This window comes from Lepisma saccharinum, chromosome 3 (assembly GCF_977018435.1).
Source record: "Lepisma saccharinum chromosome 3, izLepSacc3.1, whole genome shotgun sequence".
Taxonomy (NCBI): Eukaryota; Metazoa; Arthropoda; class Insecta; order Zygentoma; family Lepismatidae; genus Lepisma; species Lepisma saccharinum.
In genome coordinates, this window is record NC_139231.1 from 114,713,479 (window position 1) to 114,739,932 (window position 26,454).

A 26,454-nucleotide genomic window follows, 5' to 3' on the forward strand; every position below is an offset into this window, starting at 1 on the left:
AAGGGAATGGACTTCAAATACAATCTCTACAATTACATGAAATCTGAAACAAATAGGGTATTTTAAAAACACCCCTCCAATCCCTGTTTTACAGATCTTTCTAGACTGCCATCTAGTGGTTAATTTGGAACCAACTGATTACAGGAACTTGTGTCACCACTTGTTACATATCAACTAGTCTTGATCCGTGCAGATGAAACTTACAGAGTATAGCTAAGAGTGAGCAAATCTTATCAAAGTCCCTTTTATTAATGGTTCCATCCAAGAATTAAAGCAGGATCATGGCAGTATAATACCAAATACCTCTAACATTAGCGTTATTAACACAATGTAGATCATCTCAAGGTGCACTAGAAATTCCTGTTACTACTATAGTACTATGAACAAAAATGCGTAAAAGTATTCCTACACCCTGTATTTTTAACCTGAAAGAATTTATTCGCAGTTATGTCCACAACGATGCTAAATAACACATAAAATGTGATAGAAGGCAATGTTTTGACTTGTATAGTATTTACTCTAATCTCAATGTTTTTGCATATCAATCTACAAGTTGCATGCGACAAGAATATGTGGGTTTCACTAGTTGTTGGCAGAGAACCATTTTCGCCCGCCCGCCAAAATTAACTTGAACTGCTTATAACACTACTGGCCAACTAGAGATTGGTAGCTAGCTCACTTGGTATGGCCAGCGTCGTGCCAAAGTGAAGGGAGAATTCCTCAAAAGAAAATATGATGTTTTCTTGAATATATAAGCAAGCACAGCTATATACTTACAACTAATTAAAGCCAAATCAAACTACTAGGGCCCAAGTTCAGCTATCTTTTCCTAGCATGCTGCACAACCCAGGTGTGCAGGATTCTGTCTAAACTTGGAAGTGCACTATCATGAAATAATTATACATCATGCATTATTGTTGGAGCATGATTTAGTCTCCTCATAAATCAAGAACCAAAGGAATACAATATATTACATTCTTTATTCTTATTTGTACATATCTTTTTTTTCAAAAAAGAAACTACATTTCACTTCCCTTTAAAAAAAAATACTACATTTCGAGTCACCGAGATTCATAAGCAAATAAATTTTTCACGAGAGAATTATTATGTAGTTGTGTAAGAAATGATTCAACCAAGTTTGTCATTCTAGGGATAGAGTAACAACCATCTGCAACATGCATGAAGATATCAATATTTGGTGACTGGATGAAAAATACTGTTGAATTTTAAAATATTGAATACATAACAGCAAAAGAAGACATTAAACATTAAAAATACACACTTTGAAATTCAAACATGTTTGTATTTAAATAGAGACTGAGTAAAAACCACATACAACATGCATGAACATACCAACATTTGCAAAATACTGTTGAATGTTAAAACATTGAAAACATGACAGCAAAAGAAGACATTACACACTAAATTTTGAAATTCAGACTATTCTTTTATATACTTTCTTAGATTTAGTATCAACATTATCATTGCATTAAGAGTGAAAAGATTTAAAATGTTCACTTGGTAATAAAAAAAAACAATATATTTACACAATATATTTACACATTTATATTTGATATTTTATCTATGACAACAAATTTCACAGATACAGAGAAGGGAAAATCAAATTAATAAAAAATTAAATCAATAAAATAAAATTAAAATTCACACGATTTACAGGATGGTAAAATCAAATGTGTCAATTTTCGGGCATAGGCCTTAAACAATATGATCCATCTTCCTCACAAAGTTCACCATATATGAACATTGGGGAAGTTAATCACTTATATTCAAAAACACACTTTCTCACAAAGTTCACCATGCATGAACGGTGGAGAATTATTTATTTCTTAAAACAGAAGTTTTGTCAAGTGGTTCCCACATTGCTTTTTTTCCACAGCACAATATTTCACCAATTAACTGAACGCTCTGAAAAAGGGGTACTTGTGGCCTTTGCAGGAAGATTTAAGAAAGTCGCATCGGTTTGGTTCAAATTCTCCTTCTCTGGAACAGGGGACTGACGAGCTCTGAATGCTTTCGAGGGATCAAATCGCCTTGAACTTGAACCTGATGCACTAGTCAGTTCCTCTTTCAACTTATCAATTGTTCTCTTCTGGTTTCGTGATTGTGCTTGAAGCTTCTGGACCTCCTAAAAATAAAATTCATCATTACAAAAGGTAAAAAAAATCCAATCAGGAAAAAATACAAAAATTACGTGCAATATGAAAACACCTCCAATGCATTACACAATTTTCCATTAATATCAAAAGAACCTTGCAATAATGGAGATACATTTTCTCAAACTGAAAAATCTTATCAAAGAAATTACCGGTGAAAATCTGAGACATGACAAACACAAATTGAAGTTGAGGAAATTGTGGTAAAGTCAGGTTGACTTGGTAGCTCATTCAGGATTCCCACTCATTTTACCAAAAGGAAGTATCCGACCTTTCCAGTATTCCAGGTACAGTGAACCTCAAATCTCACATTTCACGATCAAACATTCTCATAATTAGCATTTTTTCTGGCACCATCAAAAAATCCCATACAATTAGGGTAAAATTTCATAACTATTGAACATTTTCAATATAAATCCATTATATACGCATCTAACGCTAAACAAGAAAGGTCTCCAAACAAGAAAGAGAATGGAGTGAATGTTTCCAGATGTTTGAATGAAACTGAAAGATGAAATTTGCTAACTTTTATGGAAAGGTTTTTTCTCCTCCATCTACCACACTCTCCCTTGTTATACTCAGCCTTGCTCAGCAGCCATTTTCTTACTTCCTCTCCCCCTTAGACTGTAGGAATGAAACAGATTCTCTTGGGATATCAACCAGGTGAGTTCTGGAAAGATTTCTAACCTTTCGAGAGTTAGGAATCCTCACCTGCTCTATATCCTGAGAGAATCTGTTCGTTCATTGCCAGGAAAGCTTCAAGACAAACTTACTTCAAGTAGTAAGAATGTTGTTCTCTTGTTAATGTCATACTTTAAAGCCAACTTGTCTGCAAGGCTGGAGAAAGAGGCAAGGCTTCTTCTCCTTCCTCCCACAAGAGATGATTGCTACCATGATCTTACGCAAAGTGATAACAAGCAGCATCTAAAAGTGCTCCAAGCTCCACCGCATGAATTACTATTGCTATCAGCATGAAAACCTTGCGAAAAAATCTCACCTCTACCACAAAGTTCATGCAAGATACAAGAGAAAATGAGTTCCCCTTTGAATGGAAGTGACAGTTGCTTTGAGCTTACTGCTAAATAAACCTGCTTTTGGATACTATCAAGTCAAATCAGTTGAAATTTTAGGAAATTATGTTTATTATATATTACCATAGGTACTGAAGTACACCATGCCCTTCTATTTCTTTTTACTACAAATATAGCCAAGAGAGGTGGTTCCCAGCTTACATGGGCACAGAGCTAACCAGTTATAAATAACATTTATCCCATATACATGTACAGGCTTCCCACAAACTCTACATGTACTTTCCCAGAATACTTAAAATATGTTCCAGAGTACATTTATCCAGATAACTATCTGCCACAACCCCCTAAAACTTGCAACAAGAAAGTAGTGAAACAGACAACTACTGCTCACATAGGCTAATCGGGACTGGATTTACTGTATAAAAAGAGGGATACGAACTACTGTGCAAGGTGTCTCCATCGGGGATCAAACATGGCAGGCACCCCTTGATTACAAGGTGATAACCTTACCATGCCAACTGGGAGGCCCATTAAATAAAGGTAAATGTGATTGTCTTAGTCTGTTACAAAATAATACATATGTACACTGTTTTTGTTCAGGATCCCATTCAATTCCTGTAAACAGAGTTAGTTCTGTGGCTTTCAATTACTTACATCTTTCAATTGCAGATTCTGTTCTTTCAGCTTCACCATATGTTTGATTTTTTGTTTCTGGTTCTGATGGCCCAAAACCTGAGCATACTGCAAAGCAAGCTGTTTCATTTCCCCCTTAGCCGCAAGAGTCTGGTTTTCAAGTGCATGTCGCTCAGCTTCATATGCTTCCAGTTGTTCTCTGAATGGGCCAACAAGCTTCTCCAACTCCAGGTACCGGCTCTTCCAGTGTTCCACTTCATTGAGCCTCTCCTGAAAGTCTGCTAGTGACCTATTAAGAAAGTATCTATATTAAAGAAATCAATCTAATACCAATGAGAAACATGAAAAATGAACATTACAGCATATTATTTCATATTTCATGTTTTCGTCAAAAATTAAATTTGCGTGCCTCTATCCATTGGTATTTGCCCATATCATATAAATTCTTGATAATTTTAGCAATCCAATGTCTATAAATAGCCTGTAATTTAGTGTAAAATTTTGTCACTGTTATTACTTATAAGCTTGTAAACATATAATTAATACAGTGCTCGATAAATTTTCTTCAAAGATAGGCACCAGGAAACCACCTACTAGCAATTGTGCATACTACAGTATGTTTCAAAAGTCGCGCAATCCAAACTTTGAAAATGTATATCATGCAAATCGTAAGAGAGATTTACACCGGGTTTTCTGCACTAAACTAATCCTGTAGGCTATCACTGGGTTCATAAATTTATGTTAGCTTTTATCTAAATAAAAAAAAAAAAAAATTTTAAAAAACACTTAATTTCTTGAAAACATCTGAGAACTGATTTCCAACAATAAATACCAACTCTTAAACAATTTGTGGGATCATTTGTTGGTGTTTGACTGGTTGTAAAACAGTTGCTTTGTGAGGTACAGCAGAAGCAGATCATTTGTATTGGAAAACCTCTTGCACATGAGTGTAAGAATGAGCAATGCACATGCACTGGTCCAATGAATACGCCAAGCTGAATCAATTAAAAAAGCAGGCATGGTAGCGGCGAAAGTGAGGGAAGAGAATTCAATGTAACCTGGGGCAGCCTAGGATTCTCTCAAGAGTCCAATTTCGGCACAACATCTCGATTTACGATTTTTCACGTAAATGTATAGCCAATACTTACACACATGTTGCATGCGACTGTTGGCAATATTTCGACCTGCTAGTGTTGCCATATACGGAGATATGTCCCAAAAATGGTACTTTTCACTCAATCCATAAAATCGCCAGTCAAAAATTCATCAAATGTTGCACATGACCAATATTGGTTTCAAACGACAGACTAACATGGCATCAGTCATCAAATGTCTAATTATGACCCTTCGATAATTTCTTACATATTTTTCTTACTCAGAAGTTCATTTCTGGAAAAAATGAATGCTGCTTTCAGTCAGTTATTAATTTATATAATTTTTTGTACGGAGTGAACTGATAATTTTAATCATTGAAATATATCTCAATGGATGAGGCTTTATAATGCAGAAAACCTGGTGTAAATATCTCTTACGGTTTTCATGATATACATTTCCAAAGTTTGGTTGTGCAACTTTTGAAACACTCTGTATAAGATGCTGAGCATCACGGTATTCAAAACATTGCTAAATTATTTGATAAAGCAGGAAATGGGGTGTTGGGGGACAAAGGGTAAGAAATTGTTACGGACTCTGGAATATTCACAACGTTGATAAAAAAATAATATATATCATTTGCTAACTTACGCTGTACTGCAAATTTGAACTTAGAGAATCATCAAAATTTCTTACATATTAAAGCAAAAGATCACAGTCGCCAGGCTGAAATTTTTAGTTGCCACGTCGACCTGGCGACCGGGATTTTTTGAGCCCTGAATTAATATGACCTAATTTTGTAAAGTAAATACCTAAATATGCAGTAAATTTTTCATGTTAAGCAGAACCAACAAGAACAAGCAACACAAACCACAGCTTGCAATATCTTGACTTAAATTTATTGGTACATTGATTTTCCAAGGAAGACTGGAGCTATGATTGAAAATAGTAATTGTTGAAAAAGTACGAATAAATTTCTAGGCACACGAACATTAATGTTCTTAGTATTACTTTTAGGTATTGTCAACTATGTCTGAGCTGACACACTATACTGGTTTTCATTCCATTAACATTTCAGAAAGAAACAAATGCAACACATACGTGTAGCCTGGTCTTTGCGAAACTTACTTGTGCAAATGGCACAAAATCTTAACTAAAATTTAGAAAAACAGTGTGCAATTTATAACCAGCTTATTAGAAAGTTTTGTGTGGTATTTTAAGTATATATTGAGCTTTTAGAAAGTTCAAATAAAATAAAAATCTGTACTATAAATAAACTAACCTTTCATAATTAACATGTCTTTCTTCCTGTTGACTCTCAAGATCTTCAATCTGCTTGTCTTGCTTTGTCTTGTTCTCAACGTACTTGTCCAGTCTCTTCTGCAGTTCCTTGATGCATTTCTTGTAGTTGCGTTCATCATTTTGCATATCTTTAATTTCCTCGTACAACTTACTGTTCTCATCCTGGAGTTGTGCTACTTGGTCCTTCAGTTTCCTCTCTGCTACCTTCAATGACCCATCAATTTGTTTCTTCTCTTGTTCCTGAGCATCAATGGTTTGTTGCAAATTGGACAGGTTCTCCTCCAGTGTACTGATTGTTGTTAGACGATCAGCAAGTCTACTTTCCAGTTGGTCCATCGAAGCAGTCTTGGCTTTGAGTTCTGCCTCCAAACGAACCGCTTTGTCTTCTGAAACTTGCAAATTGTTTTTGGCATCTTTCAGTAGCTCGCATTCCTCTTCGGTCAGTTTCAGCTTCTCCCGTAGTTCAGTGATCTCTTTCGCTGCTGTTTCAATGCTTTCTGTGTTATAATCTACCTCAACCATCAGATCTCTTATTTGCTGCTCACCTTCTAACATCCTTGTCTCAAGCTTAACTTTCTCTTCCATTAAATCTTCTCTTGCCTGTTTCTCATTCTCATATCTTCCCCAGGCACTTTGCAATTGTTCCTCAAGTTCTTGAATAGCTTCATCTCGCTTCTGTTGCATCTGGAGTATATGATGCTTTTCAGAGATGAAGTCTTCAATTTTTAAAGCTGCCTCATTCAACTCGGTAACTAAGGAATTCATCCGGTCCTCCAGTTTCACTACTGTAAGTTGCTTTTCCAATACGTCCGATTCCAATTCAGATTTTAGTTTAATTGCATTCGACAGCTTCTCATTGGCAACATTTAATTGGCTTTTAATGGACTCTGTTTCCTGACCAGTTAGTGCTTGCAGCTCTGCAAGCTTCTTTTCACATTCCTCCTCCAGTGTCTCAATTTCCTTCTCGTGAGCTTCCCTAAGAAGCTCTTCCTGCATCTCCAATTTCTGTCTCATCTCCTTCTCACTGCTTAACAGATTTTGGAGATCCTCTATTTCACTTTTTAACTGCAAAACATGCAAGTCTATTTCTTCCTTCTCTGCAGTTAATTTCTTAATGTCACTTTCAGATTTTGATAATTCCTCTCTTAGCTTATAATGTTCAACTTTCTTTGCTTCAATCACACGATCTACATATTCAAGATATTCTTCGTTGGCCTTTCTCATCTCCTCTTCATGTTGTTTCTTTATATTGGTGTTCTCCTCTTGAAGTTTATCTGCCAATAAAGTCATGTTTTTCTTCACTGCTTCCACATCTGTCAAGCAAGAAGATAGCTCCTGTTCTTTTGATGTAAGCTTTTCTTCCAGCATGCCCTTCATTTCTTGCATTTCTAAGAGCTGCAATGTGCAAGCTTCCAAGGAATCAGAAAGTTCAGATCTCTCAAACTCAAATTTGGAGCTTAGCTCTTCAATTTCTTTGTTAAATTTTACCTGTGCATCCTCCAGCTCTGAATAATGCTGTTGTTGCAAGTCTTTTATTTTCTGTTCAAGATTCTGCTGAACGGAACCCAGATCTTCGAAACTTGATTTCAATTTAGCCTCCAGTTCTGCTCTTTCCTTATGCAAGCTTTCGTTGAGAGAATTTTGTGCTGTCAGATGATCCTGTAGCTCCAAGCAAAATTTGCTACTAGTTTCCAGCTCATTCCTTAAATGAGCCTCTGCTTTGGAGTGCTCATCCCTCAATCTGTTGACTTCCTCTTCATGTGAAGATACTATCCTTGCTAACTCTGCTTCGTGCGAGGTTTCCAATTCCTTCAGCCGTGAGTGATGGTCCATTAATTGTGAATTCAGCATAACGACTTTCTCTCTCAACTGCTGTTCTTCCTCTTTCATAAGCGAAATGGTTGCAATCTTCTCCTCGTTTTCACCTTTCAGATTCTTATACTCCTCCTGAACAGCTTCAAAGTGATGCTTCAGTGATTCGTACTCATTCCTCAGGTCTCTCAGTTCAGTATCCTTTTCATCTCTCAACATCGACAGTTTTGAGTCATATTCCAGACCAAGAGAAGTCAACTTAAGAGCATATTCCCTGTGCCACATTTCAATCTCACCTTCATGTTTTGATTGGATATCAGCTATAGTCTTCTTCAAGTCAATCTGATGAAGAGCTTTCTCACTTTGTAACTCTGACTGAAAGTTTTCTTTGTGAAGCAGCTCCAAATGTTTGATTTCAGTTTTGTGAGCCTCCACCACTGATTTTAATTTATACTCATGGGCTTCGTCCAATCTGTTCATCTCATCCTCGTACTTCTTCTGAATAAGTTGCACAGCATGTCTGTAACTCTGTGCCAACAGAGCTTGCAGGGCTTTAACAATATCACCAACGCACCTGGGAAAAAAAGTTTTACCTTTAGCATTAAAAAAATAGGAAATTAATGAATATTTACTGTTTGACTAAATGTGACCCAATACACACAAATACACTACCGGTAACTTCCATTGCCAAATAAGCTTACATGTTCAGAATTTGCATTATAAAAGGTTTTTGAATATTGTAATTTCTTTTAACAAATCGTCGTTCGCTCATGTTGTTGCTAGTTATCTAGTTCTACAGACCGCATTGATAGTAATACGATGCAAAATATAATTGTTAGCTTGTATCTTCATACAGGTGCAAATAGCAGGCAATGCTATTTACACATTTCAACAAACGAATAACGTAAAAATGAAACCGAGAGAAGATTTAAGATTTCAAGACCAGAGAAGTGACATAAAATGAACAAGACACACACAAACATATTTTCGAAACAAATTTGGAAAATATGTGGTAGTTGGTTTGACATAATAATGAAACTAATGTGAGAAGTTACAAAATCTTAGGTACAGTGGCATAGCAACATATCGTGAGGCCCTGGGCAAGATTAGAATGCAAAGCCCCATCCGTTCTTTAAGTTTGAAATATCAATGTGAATCGATCCACAGTCATCAAGGAAACGTCAGCAAAATTATCATATTTATATAATAGCCTATAAAAATAATTTCTGATGAAAATTATATTTAATGGTACGCGACAGAGAAATTTACACTTGGCAGAGCTACAGTAACACGCTGCTGGAATTTTCATTAACCAAAGTAGTAGTAATAGTACGTTTTTAAGATTTTCTTTAGGCAGTAAGACAACTGAAATATCCTTAAATGTGATAAACATTTTTAAAAAAATCAGAAATGCAAACTACGAATCTTTAAATCTTTGTTTCCTCATTTCAAAGTTTGTAGGATGTAAATGTTACAACCATGGCTTAAGTAGAAAATATCGAAGAACGCACATAAAATGTCGGTGCTTGATAGAGCGGGGGAAAGGGGGTGCGCTAAACCACAATTCTGTCTAGGGGCCCAAAGTATCTACCTACAAGGTATTCGACACAATCGGTTTCAACATCAACAAATCTTAAAACGATAGTCATTTCCAAAGTGTGAAATCTTTGGTGTAATCAATTGATACAGCTAAATTTGACTTTTTTCAATTAGCAATTTTGACTTTGTTGCACATTAATTGTACCAGTTAACTTTGAATTTTAGGACTTAGATGATAATAATAATTATGAATCTCATTTTGTTGTTACGTTTTAATGCGCTTGTAATATTAAATATTTGATGCAGTGGCGTAACAAAATCTTAAAAGTACTCATCCGCAAGAAACAAATTTGGGTCCCTCAAGTAGAGTCAGATTCTTCCATGAAATTTATGTAATTACTTAGAATGGCTGGTTGTGGCTACACTAACATTAATAATTATAATTATCGATGCTCTACCTCTGAATTTTCACATATTACAACATATCTTTCTTTAACATTTATGTATTCAAAAGAAGAAAATACAAATACTTACTTAACCCCTCCCCTCTTAACAGCTGGGTGGATAAAAATAATGATTTTTATTTATAATGTTTGATATTTTTTATTTAAATCGATCTTTTTTTGGCACCGTACACATACATATTTTTTATATAGGAAGGCTTTTTCTGATAAACGGCCTTGTAAAATATTTGAACAGTTTGATTAAAGCAAATAACAAATTACATGTAAATATATATTTCTCTGTTTCTGGAACTGAACATAATGATCTTAATATGAAAAGGTTTGTTGAGTGTGTTAATGAAACTATTATAATTTTAACTTAAAATAATTTTTACAGTCTATGTAGATGAATTTTAGTGTTTTTAATGATAGTAGCCAAATATCAGCTGTCATATTTATTTACAGTTTAATGAAAATGACACTATTTACGGTTTAACATGATTAGTATTTTGTATATTATTCTATTCAAAAAATGTGCTATTTTTCCTTATAAAAAATATTGAAATTTAAATCAAGGGAAATTTAATTTTTTTTTTCAGATGACATAACTATTATTACATTTACTTTCGTATGAGCTTCATGCCATCAGTACATATATTTTGTTTCCTTTATTTCCTTTCTTAGAGCATAATAAACACCATTAAATGATTACGAGATTAATATACTTTCACAAAAAGTGATTCTGATATCTACAAATTTCTTGTGTACATTATTCTGTAATTTTATTTAAAGTGATTTCAATAAATGATTTTTTAAAATAGAATTTTCCAATTTAAATCAAACCACCTTGCTTAACAGAAAGCTGGCTTCTGGGCAGCGAATGACACTTTTACATTGTTACTTGAAGAGTAGGAAACAAACAGAAGGCGGTACAGGATACAGGAACACTGGAAGCTAGTGTAGAGCTATCAAGGAGAAGAAACTTTGCCAAAGCACTTGATTTCAGAATTAAGCACATTCCTGAAACGTAGAACTTGATCAGGAAATTCTGAAGATAAATCATCTTCATGCCCGTTACAGAGGACAATAGCTGCATCTGAAGTTGTAGGAACGAAGGAAGAACTGCTAATATTATCCATACCCTTCTTCAGTTTAAAACACCGGAAGCATTTAAATGCCCCATACCTTGCTCCATGGCAGTTTGAGGTGCTTTATCATTAACATATTAAAATCGGGTAGGCTATGCAAGGTCACGAGACAGAAGAAGAGCCAAGACAAAGTGCTTTTTATTCAAGAAAATAATAATAAATGGATAAAAATGTTGTATCGTTTGCTGTTTGGACCCTAATGTGCAATGAATGGTATTTTACAGTCTGGAAGTGTGTGTCACTAGTGTGACAGTGTGAAAATCCCGTGTCGCTTGTCCCATTCATTTGAAAGTTTCCTTACACTCAAGTCGATGGCACTAAGAAAGTTTTGTGATGTTCCCCTTGTCGTTTCATGCAATCATCATTATCATCATCGCTGCGATTAGTTTAAAGCGGAAGAAAAGAGACTGTAAATATCAAAAATACAAATGCTTCAGTGTGTATACCTTTAAAAGAAATGATGATGATGATGATAATAATAATAATGAACCTAATTCATACACAAAAATTTAGTTGCCAAGAGCATTCCACGTGAATTTTTATCCCATATTATTAACGAAAGTATGACGATAACAGGACGTGGTCGACTGTCTAGAATGTTCGTTAATATCCTCGCGACCACTGTACCAAATATCATAGTAATTATCACATTTATAGAAATGCTTCATGTAAAAGAATCAGACGTTGCAGCGAAAACTCCATTTACTTCCATTATAAGAGGACGAATACCAAGCACCGGGATCAACACCAGCGCCTCTAGCGGTATCCTTTCTGAGTGGAACCTGCCAGAGGCCAAAACCGTCCATTTTCCACACTACATTATTCAAGACACTGTAGGACAGGGGAGCACTTACCTTTTTTCTTTACCTCGTATATAATTATTTGAATCATTTAAAGCCAAAGCCTGGTATATTGATGCGATATAGTTGAAATGGAATACTTATAAATATCCTGAAAAAAGAGTTGTTACAATATTCAAGCATTGATATCAGTGGGAAAATGTAAGAGCATTACTGTCATTATCAACAGCATCCAGGTACAGTAATAGTTCCCACAAATACCAAATAATTCAATTTAATTTGCTTGTAGCCCACAGAACATGTGATATATGAAAATTAATAGGGTTGTATTAATTAGTGTCTGTACGAACAATGTTCAATGGCAAGAAGAAACTGATTTGCACCATATCATCGCTTGGACCCATTTTCTATTAAACATTCAATAGTAATAGTACAATAGTAAAACAAAGCCACATGGGAAAACTAGAACTTTTAAACATACTAAATTATTATTTTATACATCTATTTTGATGAGTATCTGGCTCCTTTTTCCAATTCTGAGGAAGATTAATGTGTGTGTCAAAAATATGAGAAATAAAGTTGCAGGTATGTGGCTCAGTTATTCGTGGCTTTCCACAGAAAATTAAAACCATACTACTTACATTCACAAGTAGTAATTGTAAAACCAAGTAAGGTAATCTTATAGTTTTATAATCACCTTTTCTGGAAATCTCTCCTTATCTCTTCTTCAACCGCTTGTATTTCACCAATGCATCTTTCATAAAATTCTTGTTGCTCTTTTACAGAAGCATCCAAATGTGCATATCTGGAAATAAATGCACTGTAAGTAAAATATTCAAAATAATAAATATTACTTAATTAGCTAGTAGCCCACAGAAGATATGCTACATTAACATAATAGGGTTGTATTAATGTATGAAGATACAAATAGTTTCCGCAACCAAGCATGAACCTTGAACACCTGTAAAAAAGCCTGCCTGCACATGCGAATGAAAACGAACACCTTCCCATAGATGCAGATAACTACACCAGGAACAAACAGTGCCAAAATCCCTAAGCATGGCAAAAGGCAGCAGCACCATGCCCGCACAGGAACAGCAGAAAGTGAAAGGCCCACATAAACAAGCACCACCACAAATGCAAGGGGGGAGGGAAAAAAACTAACCACGCCACCTGCGGCAAGACACTACCGTATTTACGCGTGTATAATACACACCCTGGTTTTCGATGGGGAAAAGTGACGAACAATTATATCTCGTATATAATGCACAGTACAATTCAGGTTCAAGAAATGGCTTTCTTAGTTGTAGGCTGTAAAGCTGTTACTATGCCGATCAAGAGTGAATGACTTCATACCTATTCAATGAGTCACCTTTTGCTATGTGGACCACGAGGAGAATATCCTCTTGCGTAAACAATAAGTCACTAACCCACGCCACCTCCTCCACTCTCCCTCCACTGTGTTTAGCATCCCAAAGCTTTCACTCTTTAACCACCTTATTTATTCTGTAATAGTAGAAAGCAAGATCTAAATTACATTATGGATTCGCGGTGCTCACAAACTTATTTTCTATTAATTCTCGCCCAACAAATACCGCTGATACGGATCTCATGTGACGGGAGGTGCATGCTTGAATTCCACCAGGATGACACAGCTTTTGTTGGTGTTGCAGAACATTACATTGCAAAGTGAAAAATCGTGGGAAATAGCCTTCAAACTTTTATACTTTGTTTTTGCTCATTCCTTCTTTACTTTTTCTAAAAAAACTTCAAAATATATACTTTTTCTGTGACTAACGTAACAATTATAAGAGGCATATTCAGGACCCTCAAAGTAGCAGTTAGCAGCACAAGATTTCTTCTATGAAGGCATTTACACACTTCATATACATAATCTTATTTGGTCAGTAATACATTTTAATTATTACTTTATTTTTCCATAACTTTTCTTTTATCCAAAGTACCATAAACATCAGAATGCTCCATTTTGTGATGAGTTTATTTCAACCGCATTTCACCTAAGTGTCGCTAACTTGAATGGAATACTGTTGCCATATTCAGAAACTGCAGGATTTATGCTTTACAATGATATATTACATGCCTGGCAAAATTGATCGCGAACAAAAACTGCATGGAAAATACGGAAATACTATGACATTAGTAGTCATAAGGAATATTTTGACCAACATTTGTAATGCTTGAATACTAATTGAGCTTACTTTATCTCATTCAGTAAGGAACGGATTTCGAATAGACGAGAATTCACGAACATAGCTAGCAATTCAACATAGAGTTCAACAATTTCTCACAAGATGTCCTTCATATGCTCTTGAGAGCAAAGGACTTCATATTTATTTTCAAAGGCGTATTGTTAGTAAAACTTACCTTTCTTTAACAGAAAAGAAACCTTGTTGTCTGTTTTAGCATTATTGTTTGCGAAACAATAGTTGTTAAACATGGTAATTAGCAAACCGCGACAATATCTTAATTTCTCAATATTTGCAGTTGGGATATTTCTGTCTAAATCTCTGTCATGGACGTGTTCATGTAACACATTCGTTTGAATCTGGTAAAATGTTGGTGGGTTATTTAGGCTTCATTTATTGTTAATTTTTGCTCGACATCAGTTCAAGTCAAAAAGAGAAGTATAAATAGTAGTTCCTTAACACACCATCCATTGTTAAAGGTTCGGTTTTCTTTGTTGTGTGTTTGCGAGTGGACAATTTTGCAGAAGTGCTGAATGGTTGGACAGAGGAACGGGAGAGCAGGACCGGAAGTGGAACAATGGAGATTGAGGAATGGGCCGGATGATAAAAACTCTTGATAAAAAATACCAAAGGACATTGCACGAATGATGTTTTCGTGAGGGACAAAATGAAGAATCATTGCAATTAGCATCAATGTACGCTGGGGTACCATGTAAGAAGTGATCACAAGGCTTCGAGGAACAGTTGTTGGTAAAATTACCGGGAACTCAATGTCAGGTAATAGAGATATGATTGAAAATGAACGAACCGACAGCACGTCTGTTCTTCCTCGATCCAGGAGCTCGTAAGTAGAACTACGTTCTATGAATGTATGATACCGGTATCTAAACGTGTTTCGAAGCATGTGTAAGGTAGATCTACCGTAGTTACAAATACGTTAAATGCTAGCATTATAGTGCTCCGTGATGAAAGCTATCATCGTTATGCATGTGCACACGATCTTGTGGTTGTAGGATTATGGCTAACGAAGCCATTTGCTAAATAATTGTCAAGTCTTGTTGTCAGCTGGTGCTATATGTACTGAACCAGCATGGTTATTTTCGAATAAGTGGCTAAAGTCCGTCCAGACATTTGAGCAAATATTGATACCGAAAAGGTTGATTCTTTCATTGACTGTCAAGTGACGTCACACCTGTTAAAGAATAGTACATGGTAGAGAGTGTGCAATTTTTCACTGGATAGCACACGCCGTCTAAAAGGGTTATGTTCACATGGGTCCATTATTCTAAGTATCGGACTGACTGTTTTGTCTTGTGAGCATGTTATTAATCATTTTGTGTATCCAAACACGTCAACGTTTAAATAATTGACGTAAAGGTCACATGTGTTTAATTAAAACTGGCGGTTGTAGAGAGTAAATTTGAGCCAGTTAAGAACTGTAGCTTGTCGAGACAGATTATAAGGATATAAGTTAACAGAATATATATATAAAGATATTTTCACAGTGAGAATTGATCATTCTTGTACGATTTTATTTTGGTTTATCTCAAATAAACAGGCATGTAATTTAAACACTAGAAATCAGGAATTTAACTGTGTTTCTATCCTCCAAAATTACTTGATTCTATATACTCATGTACGCTAATCTTGAACTTTATTTCAGCAGGGAAGAGTTCCGTGTGTGCAGTGGTCATGCAAAAGTTTCAATATTCCATTCTTATAAATGCATTGTAGAAATAGGGTATGTGGGAAGTCTATAACATAAGGTTCACCATACTCACATTTCTAAGCAACAATATACGGGGTTATGCAAATCTCTTTAGAATGTAATACAACTAGGTCCTGTTGATTTGGTCACATGTGCGAGGTTTGTTTATAAGTTGGGGTTTATATTGGATAATCCTGATTGCATACCAGGGGTTCATGGTGACTGTTCAACTGACACTATAGCTGGCATACGTTTGCATATCTGGGGTACTCTGAACATTTGGAATTAGTGTCACAAGTAACATAGGGGAAATCTAGTAACAAAATACCTAAACGTTTGGCAGTGATTTTCTTTTAATCGAGGCTGGTATGGAATGGTTCGCTAGGACAAACACAATTCTGCCTAGCCGTGCGCTACTTGACGGGGGTGTCTGAAATACCATATACGTGAAATGTTAGAGTTGGGATTTTAGGTGATTGGACCTTGGTCCTATGAGGACACAATAGGGGCGGGGGAAGCCTCTCTACCCATGTCTCGTCATAATACTTAGTTTTGTTCAGTACAGATGAAGTTATGAAACCTTGGTAGAATAATTGGTCATTTGGCCTTCTGCTGTGCCAACATGATTGCTTTTCATTTGCAATAACAGGGTGGCTACAGACAAGCAGAAATCAAATTCCCTGAGTTTTCCAGGACAAAATTATAAATTAAATTCATGTTTTTGCAAATGGAAATAAGAATGTCATACAGATCCAGGTATATTAAGTACCTACATTAGCATCCATGAAATTGACTTCATTTCTCTATGATTTGCATTCAAACTGCAAAATAGTGAATTTGAAAAATTATTACTATTCGCACGCTAGGGAGGAATTAGGGATTTTTCAAATGCAGTCAGTTTTTCAATAAAATATTTCATTATTTTTAAAGTTAATACCAAATGAGATTAGAGTGAAGTGATTGATGCAAAAATGAATTTTGTAATTTTCAATCTGTTTAGCCTTTCTTGTTATTATATATTGATATTTCCACAGAGGTTTGGAACCCTCTGCTTGCAAGTACCATGAGTGCAGACTCATATTTCAATGCACAAACCTACTTCTTTTTTCTATGTAAAGCAAAAACTTACCCCTTGCACACAAGTGAAACAATTGAATCATACAAAACAAAGTGTCATATTTCCTTACATTATCAATGGGACTTCTCCTTCAGTACAAACATTCACAGTATATCCAAGTGAAGTACTGTAAAACTGCCAACATGTAGTTATACCATTATTACTGGCGAGAAGGGAAACACACACTGTTCATAACTTCAGAAAGTTTAGGTATGAGGGGCATCCAGAAAAAGTTCCAATGGCACCTGTACACGGCACTAGTGGTCTGAGCACAACACGCATATGTAGTCAGGAAGAAGTGTCATTTTAATCTTGTGAAGTAAAACACAGCCATTTTAGGACAGTTCTAGGTTAAAGATGGCACCTCTCATACAGTCTCCCACAGACTGAGGTGTGTGCTGAAATCAGAATTTTGCACCTTTAAAATTATACCTTTGTGGTATTTTTAAATTACTGTTTTAAATTGTAGGTCATGTGGTGTACGTATTTTCATGACAGTTTGATATGTTGGAACCGATTTTTGAGGAAGTTATTTTCCATTATTTCTCGCTCGACAAATGCTGTTGTTACGACTCCCCTGTGGCGGTATGTGAGCACTCAATCACCATCAAAATTGCACCATTTAGCTCTGTGATTCAAAACACTTCTTGTGTGACAAATACTGATGATGCGACATCTGTGTGAACCCCATCACTTTGCTCTGTGGTACAAATTGTTCTGAAATTGTCCTGGCAAATATTTGATTGAATGTGGCTGTTGGAATTATTCCACGTACATTATAGTTTCTATTGGATAAAATGTTGGAAAACCCGTGTGTTCTAGATACACAAATATGACACATTTTGTTTCTTTAATAATAAAAAAGACAACAATGTTGGATTTCGAGGTATTTTTTTTTTTGTTTAAGCACATTTTTAAAATTCACGAAAAATGCCAACAATTTACATTTTATGCGAAATTCTCATTATTTCGAACAGGTGAAAATATGTCCACACATCTCACTACATATTCATACACACTACTTTGCAGCAAATGACATTTTTCACTATTATCGAGTTTGCAAAAAATCAAGGTCCCTACTAATTGGAACTTACTTTCTGGACGTGCCTCGTAAAAATCAGTAGACGAAAAGTAAAATGCTTTTAGATTTAAATGATTCGAGTAATTATGATATTAAAAAATTCACATATTTATTGTTATATTTTTATTTCATAACATTGGCCATTCCAAGAGTTTAAACAGACAGGACCAAAGGGGGGGAGGGGGCGTAAATTGCATAAGACTGTTGCAGAAAACTTGAGGTTGGGAGCATCCTGCACTTGTCAAATTTATATAACGTTTACCAATGCTGATTTCTGTTTTTCTTTTTCGTGACATTATCAACTATTCCCATTTGTTGGATTCTTCTTAACATGGAATTACAGTTCAGCATCATTGTAAACGAATGTTAACCTATGCAAAACCAGTATTACGTCTGGATGATGAAAGAAAACCTTCGTATGCTTTTCTACATTGAATAAGATTAAGTGAGCCAGAATAATACTAATATTCCAGCAGCATATTTGCAGTGGTGCAGCAGACTAAGGCTCCATTTTTGTTGGATGTTGCATGTGAAAAACGTAGTAAATGTCCAAAAATGTCATACTGGAACTTCCAAGAAACATTGGATTCATGAGAGTGCAATGCGATTTTTGTAGGCTGTCGCAGAATGACAAGTAACGAACTGCTACGTTTCACAAAAATCGCATGCATATAAGGAGCTAAACAATTTGTTCAATGAAATGTTGTACCACACCAGACAAACTCAGATGTACAAGGCTCTATTTATGCATGGAATTTTTGTCAGATGTTGCAGTCCGAAGACATTCAACAAAAATCAATTCCATAAGAATGCCATGCATGAGATTTTTGTCGCAAGTTGTAGTGAACATTTTGTTGAAGTTCAACATTAGTCGGATAGTGATATCCGACAAAAATTGTATGCATCAATGGAGCCAAAATGTTCATCCGACAAATGCTGTACCACAACATTCAACAAATTACAGGGTTGCATTGTGCCCTTCTTGTTTCCATGTTCCTTCAGAATGTCCGACAAAATGCCATACCACAACATCCAACAACTATCAGACAGTGCCACAGTGGTAATGCCCCTCCCCTCCCACACCCCCCATCTGTTGACTGTTCTGTCCCCTTACTACATCCATACAGACAAGAAAAGTGATAATTCAATGCATCTTCCACATGATATTTAGACTTATCAAATTTTAATTCCCCTCCAGAAATTTCTCTCCCCCTCCCCTCCACGGATTTTATTCCAGCGCTGTGGTTGTGTTGTGCATAAAGGTGCCTAAAAGTTGAGGCAGAGATTTAGCAACTAAATTTCCTGTTCCTATGCAGCGCTACATAATGACATATTTCAAAGCAAACACCTGGCACCTGCATTGCATCGTGTCAAGGAGAGAAAAAAAAAAAAAAAAGGCCAATGAAGACAAAATTCCCTGACCTTTCTTGACCTCTCAATTTCCCTGACTATACCCGGTTTTCCAGGTTTGTCACCACCCTGAATAATGGTCAGTCTGCAGAATTGAACAGGAGTGATGTTCTGGAAATCAACACAATATGATGCATGAAATCAAATCCTAGACTCCCCATCCCCCTTTTGTTAATAGTCTCTTAGTGATAATAGTTTAACTTCAGTTCATCTTGAAATAATCATGAATTACGAAGAGATATTGTGCTGCTTAATGCACTTGCCGACAACAATTGTAATAATGCAAATTTAATTTCCTTCTGCTCTCAGTGCTGAATTTCAGATAACATTCTCTTCCATTGCATAGTTTCCATAACTTTTCTAATTAAATTCCTATACTTTTGTACATTAGGTAAGGTGCAAAATAATTTACTGAAAATTCTTTTTTGTCTTGAATTTTTGTGACCTTTGTTGCAAAAATGCACCCTCTAAAATTCAGTTACAAAGCAGTGTTTTCATTTTCCTCTGCACCCTTGAAGATAGTGTTTGATATGCCTTACCATCTTTGGAACCCTATGGCAATTTCAGTGTAGTCTATAATAATCAGGGCGTACATATGTACACCTTCGTCAGATCCAGCCCCCTTCCCAAAACAGGCTTCCGGTCAGCGGCATCCAGGATTTTTACTTATGAAATACAATGTGTTTCAAAAAGAATATAAGTATTTCGCATGCACATATTTATTAAACTTTAAGACATACGAAGATGAAACTTGACACACATACTTACGAACCTCTCAAGTTCAGATTACAGATGTTCAATATGTCCTCCAGCAGTGACACGAACAATATCACATCGATACTCAAATTCCTCCCATACTCGGGCAAGCATGCCCTTCGTCACTGATGTTACGGCAGTACGGATCCGGTTCTTCAACTCTTCCAGGTTCTGTGGGAGTGGTGGTACATAAACATTGTCTTTAATGAAACCCCACAGGAAGAAGTCACAGGGTGTCAAATCCGGTGACCGTGGAGCCCAGCTGATACATGCTAAGTCACCAGCTCCTTGACGACCAATCCAACGGTTCGGTAGAGTTTCATTCAGATAATCACGCACTTGGCGACTCCAGTGAGGGGGTGCCCCGTCTTGTTGAAAAATGAAGTTGTCTTCGTGCAGCCTCGGAAACAACCAGTTTTGTAACATAGAGATATACTGCTGACCGTTAACAGTGTTTCCATCAAAGAAGAATGGGCCATAAACAGATAATCGGGATATCGCGCAAAACACATTCACTTTGGGCGAATCTCGTACATGTTCAATGAATGCATGTGGGTTCTGTAGACCCTAAATGCGAACGTTATGTTTGTTTACCTGACCACTGACATGAAACGCAGAAACACGATGCATTGTGCGAAAGTGTTGTCATTGTCAATAGCATCAAGAATCTCGTTACAAAATGCCACACGTTTGCGTTTGTCATCAGGATGCAGAACTTGTAACAGCTGTACCTTGTATGGCTTCATAACCAGCCGATGTCTCAAAACACGCCAAATTGTTGTTGTAGGAAGTTGTAACTCCCGACTGGCACGACTAGTTGATTTTGAAGGGCTACGTTGGAAAGCAGTTTGAATTCATGCAACATTTTCTTCAGGAACACGAGGGTGGCCAGGACTCTTTCCTTTACATACACATCCTGTATCTACAAATTGTCGATACCATCTGCGAATGTTCCACCCATTCGGAGGATCAATTTGGTACCTCAACCTGAAACGACTTTGCACTGTAATCACGGAATTACACTTCGCAAACTCGAGAACACAAAATGATTTCGGCTGCGGAGTAGCCATTTCAAACAACTGACAGTTACCAAGCAAAACAGAACACAACTGACATCTAGCGGCTATTATATAAACTAGACTATGTATTCGTTTCTCTAATAGCCGAGCCAGGGCGCAGCGATCGATAGTTTGGACAAAATAATACTTTGTAATACATATATTATTTTTGAAACACGCTGTATTGCAATCCTGTATGTGGCTCAAGAAATAGAATGTGGGAAAATGTAAAATCGAGCAACATAATCAAAGTTAAATTACTCACCTCTGTTCAAAAGCTTCCTGTTCTTCATCACAGAATGGATCACATAGTTCTGTAGATGCTGCATCTCCAGGTGATGTTTGCAATTCATCCAGATGCTTTCGGAGAGCAGCCATCTCCTCACTAAGGGAACCAATCCTGTTCTTGCCCTCATCAATTGCAGAATCCAAGTGCTCAATGATAATCAAACCTTGGTGAAGAGCCAATGAATACCTCTCATTGTGTTCCATGAACACTTCAAGCCTAGAGTTTAGCTCACCCAGAAATGTTGAGATATTGGGTTCAAGGTGATCCAATTCATTGCACTCTCCAACAAAAACCTGCTCTCTATGCACTGATGCTACCTCAGCCTTGTCCTTCAGCTCTGCGCAATACTTGGACAACCTGAGTTTTTCCTTTTCTGCGAAGAGAACAACACCCTCCAAATGGTGAATTTTCAGTTCAGTGGTCTTCCATAAATCAGAAAGATTCCTAGGCACAGCTCCATTGCTGTGGCACTCGTCTGCACTGAATTGGGGCTTTTGAGTAACATTATTTGTGTCACTCAACTGATTATCATCATTAGAATCTGACTTGAAAGCTGAGGTCCGAAGACCTTCAAGTTCGGATAAAATATCATTGCTTTCAGTATTATTGCAATTCTTGCACTTCTTGATTACACTTCGTAGGAACTTTGCAATTTCAATGCATCTCAGCAATGCAGCCTGAAAACAAAGGCACACAGCATTCAAACTAGGCACATATTTCACTAAAACTCCGTAAATAAGAACATTTAACAAATTACAATTGAAATATGGAAAACAAGATCAATGCAATTTTTACTAATTTTATATATAGATATCAATCTTAGGAAGCTAAGAATCCTCCAATTAAACATAACAAACTGCCAAATATCCTGAGACATGGAGCTGCTTCCCACACTTGAAAATACATGTCGAGTTATCAAGTGTGTATCCAATATTAAATGCTAATTTCTTGGTTTACATGCATTTCAAGAAATAATTAAATTACAGTGGAATCTCGATTTTACATTTTCCAGGGTACCAAACCGAAAAAACTCAAAATGCGTAAAAATGTAAAGTAGTGGAAAATTGTATAATATATCTTGCTATCTTGGGATCATCAAGAGTAAATGTATAATGCAGAAAAATGTAAAATCAGGGTTCCGCTGTATTCTTTATAATATATTGATGGGTAACAGATCACATCTGATTGATTTTTGTTTCTCAAACAGTACAGGGGTGGAAATTTAACTGAACAAAGTAACAAAAAAACTGACCAAATACTGACAAATTACTGACTTATTTATTGTAACGAACCAGTCTCATTACAAATTGTACGGGATCCACCTTTATATGAACAAGCTTTCTTAGAATCTAAGGTATTGAAAATGTAATATTTATATATAGTTAATATTCAGGGTTGAATACACTTTTTATAGTTCTTATTTCCTCCACTTGTCTACGCTAGCATCACCGACCATTTATAAAGGTGTGAGCTTGACTAGTAGCTCAGTTGGACTCTGCCCACGGGCAAGAGAAGACACTCTACTTCAGGGTGAGAGAAGCATACTCCACTTTAGGGTGAAAGACCAACTCCACTTTCTACAGAGAAATTTAGATAAACCCTTTTCAAAGCCCCATCTCTTGGATGCTGGGAGTTTAAAGTGATACCCTGCCATATTTCTTATCCAGTGTGGTACCCCGTTGCTCAGATGTTTGGGAAAAACCACGTTTTCATGGTTCCCTCAAGCCTCCTCTTTTTTGGCGAGTTTGTCTTAAACTTTTGTGATTGTCGTCTAACAGGGATACTTTTTATCATATAAGAGGTTGTTCTCAAACTGTTAAGGGTATACATGCATCAGTTTCTTTAAAAGTTAAATTGTGTAGTTGTTCGATGACTGAAAGGTTTAAAAGTTGTAACTATGGAATTTCCATACCTATAACTGTATAACTATAGTATAAATGTATAACCCTACTATAAAGGGTGTAAGTTCCGTTCTAGCTTTAATTTGGTGTTGAATAAACTTTATAAGAAAAAGTCATTTCTTGAGTTTTCTCTGTATCGCTCTGGCAAAACCTTTGGTAGCCCTTAGTAAGTGCACCTATCACCCGAACCCTGAGTACAATGGAATCTCATGCCCAGACCGGAACTAAGGCTAGGATTATGGGTAGAACTTGAAACAAGGTATCTCAAAGTTTGAGGATTGAGCAGGATTAGAGTGCACCTAGTAGGCTTGCCTCTATGTGTATACTCTGTGTGGAGCACACAAGATATAAGAGATCAAGCAGCCTCTCCAAGCGAGGAACGACGTGTCTAGTTATAGTGTTGCGTAAAACGTGGGGTACGACATGAAAAGTTCGCTCCTCCCAGAGGAGAACGTTACATTATTTACATCAAATCATTAAACTGTCATCCTAAAAGCTAATGTAGGATTTCACATTGTAAAATTATTTTCTGGTCCCATTATCCAGACAGCCAGCCATCACACATTTTTTTTTTATTCATGATAAAACAATAATAATAATATTGCTTGTTTGTATTATAAAACATTACTGACTTTACTGACCATTTTTAAAAAATACTGACAAATTACAGACTATGATGAAATACTGACTTCTACTGATTTTACTGACAATTTTCCACCCTTGCACAGAGACAAATCCATCAGTCCAAGACAATTTATATTGCAGTTTTTAAGTCTATTAATCCACCAAAAATAATACTCAGATATAAATTATTTTATAATTCCAGTTCAAAATAAACACAAGTTACTGAGCTGTACTAATTCATCATATCACATTCCTTTAATGAAATTATAATAACTGCAAAATTATCTCATGTAGCATTTTATAACAATTTAAATTGTCTTCTGGCATTTTGTAAAGTTTTTTACGTGAATTTATTACTTGACCCAGAGCACAAGAAAGGTTTTAAAAATATCGCAAGCCTTTTTATAGTGTTGCAGTTGTACCAAACAATCAGTGGATTGTAAATGTTCCTTGTTCAATGTAATGGAAATACTCTTTATTATTGTGGTTTGAATTAACCTGGAGAGGGAGAAAAGAGATGTAAAAGGGAAGAGCACAAGAAATTGCTGAAACCACAACCCACCCCCTCTGGTTATATGTTGATAAAATAAAACAAAGCCAATTCCACAGCAGCCTTCATTCCTTTTTTCCAAGAACTCCACAATTAGCTGGCCCAGAGTGATAGTAATGCATAGGTATTTTCACAAATTGATCAAAACCAAGCAAGATTCAGTAATAAATTGGTTATTTTATTTCCACATGGTGTTTACAAGGCTGTCAAGGTCAGGTCTGTGGGCATTTCCACTTTGCTCATGCTTTTGATCTCAACTACTTCCCAGGAGAGTGGAGGTTTATCCAGTTTCTTGGAAAACTTACATGGAACTTCTTGTGCTGGCCTAATGTGAACGAACTTTTGAAAATGCAAATGTTGACAGATGAACTGTTGCTCTTGGTCACACCTCGAGTCACTCAAAGACAATGGTACCAGCAAAAAAATGTAACCTATACTTACAGATATATTGGTATTGTATCGACTTAGCCCTAATACAATGCTATCACTAGTAAATCGTAGCCTTCCTACAAACAGGGAACCTTTGTAAATCCAGCTGTGTGAGTCATGTAAAAATAAGGAAAGAACCAGTTATTGAGATACAAATAGATGAGACACATGGGCATAACCATTGCACAAATGTCTTTTCTTCTTGCTATGCCGATTAGTACCCTAGAATATGTTACTTTTAATGTCATACACGAGTGATCGTCAATGCCAAGATTTAGCTGTGTGTGAAAAGACAAAATGTTGCTTAAGTTTCCCTCAACATTACTTTCAGCCCCTGCAGTGTATAGTGAACTATTCACGAGCCAGATCACAATCAAGAGTTTGGCAATGCCTGCCATAAAACAATTTATATCTTACAGTGGAAAACCATACATGATCCCTCAGAAAATTAATCTTAAGACTGGGACAAGGAGTATGATACAAAAAACGTTACCAAATCTATGATCATTGCAAGCAAGTCCCAAAACAGAGTTAAAATTACATACCTGTTTCTCCCTCAGTTTTTTATAAAGATTTTGAGTCTTTGCTGTGGCAGTCCTGAGTTCATATTCCATATCATCCTGCTGCTTCACATATCTTCGCAATGCATTCTTGTACTGGTGAATAAAAGGAAAACATAGAATTAAAAAGGTGAGCAAATTTATAGGAACGACAGTACACCAAATTTTAAAGTTAGCTTCAAAGTTACCAAATTTTTGGCCGTATGGCACCAGAAATATACATGTCAGCCAATGCAATTGATCAAAGATTCTCTTTGTTGAGCTCAAGATGTTTTAGATCTAGCTGCTGATAAACCCCAGAGACAGCGAAACGTTAAAGGGTAATCCCTGTGAAGATGTATTAAGCGGCCTTCCTAAAGAGTGCTTAAGGGGGAGAGGGACAATTTCCTATAGGTCCTTCTCCCTCAGGCAGCTGGGGAGCACTGTTGCTAACTTAGCTCTTTTGGAGCCAGATCCGACTTTCGTGCACTCGTTTGGCTGTGGACTGTGGCACTTGCCGCCTGCACCAGTATGATGCCATCACTAGCCCTGGCCCACATAGACCAACTTTTGCCATGAGTATACATTTTGCACGTGACGTGACATTATTATATTGGCTGCTTTGCCCCACACAAGATGACAATATTGTTATCTGGTAATCCCTTATTTTCGGTTTCACATGACCATCAGTGGATTATTGAGATGGGTGATTCAGTCAGATCTACATGGTGAAAACTAAGAATAGATTCTTCACTTTAAAGTTACCGGTAATAGCAGCCTCCCCCCCCCCTTAACTAAAATTACCATGGGA

The 26,454-nt window shown here is 36.3% G+C and overlaps 1 protein-coding gene across 1 annotated transcript in view; it reads right to left on the bottom strand.

Annotated features, from left to right (window-relative positions):
• Positions 1-1,004: 1,004 nt before the first annotated feature.
• LOC145985330 (uncharacterized) overlaps positions 1,005-26,454 on the bottom strand; it is a 42,022-nt gene continuing 16,572 nt past the window's right edge. The window contains exons 4-9 of the mRNA XM_083119218.1: positions 25,650-25,760; positions 21,577-22,277; positions 12,672-12,779; positions 6,213-8,618; positions 3,860-4,127; positions 1,005-2,146 (exon numbers count right to left, since the gene is read on the bottom strand). Of these exons, the coding sequence (XP_082975344.1) occupies positions 1,907-2,146; positions 3,860-4,127; positions 6,213-8,618; positions 12,672-12,779; positions 21,577-22,277; positions 25,650-25,760 (3,834 nt within the window). The 3' untranslated portion in view covers positions 1,005-1,906. The remainder of the gene's footprint in view (positions 2,147-3,859; positions 4,128-6,212; positions 8,619-12,671; positions 12,780-21,576; positions 22,278-25,649; positions 25,761-26,454) is intronic.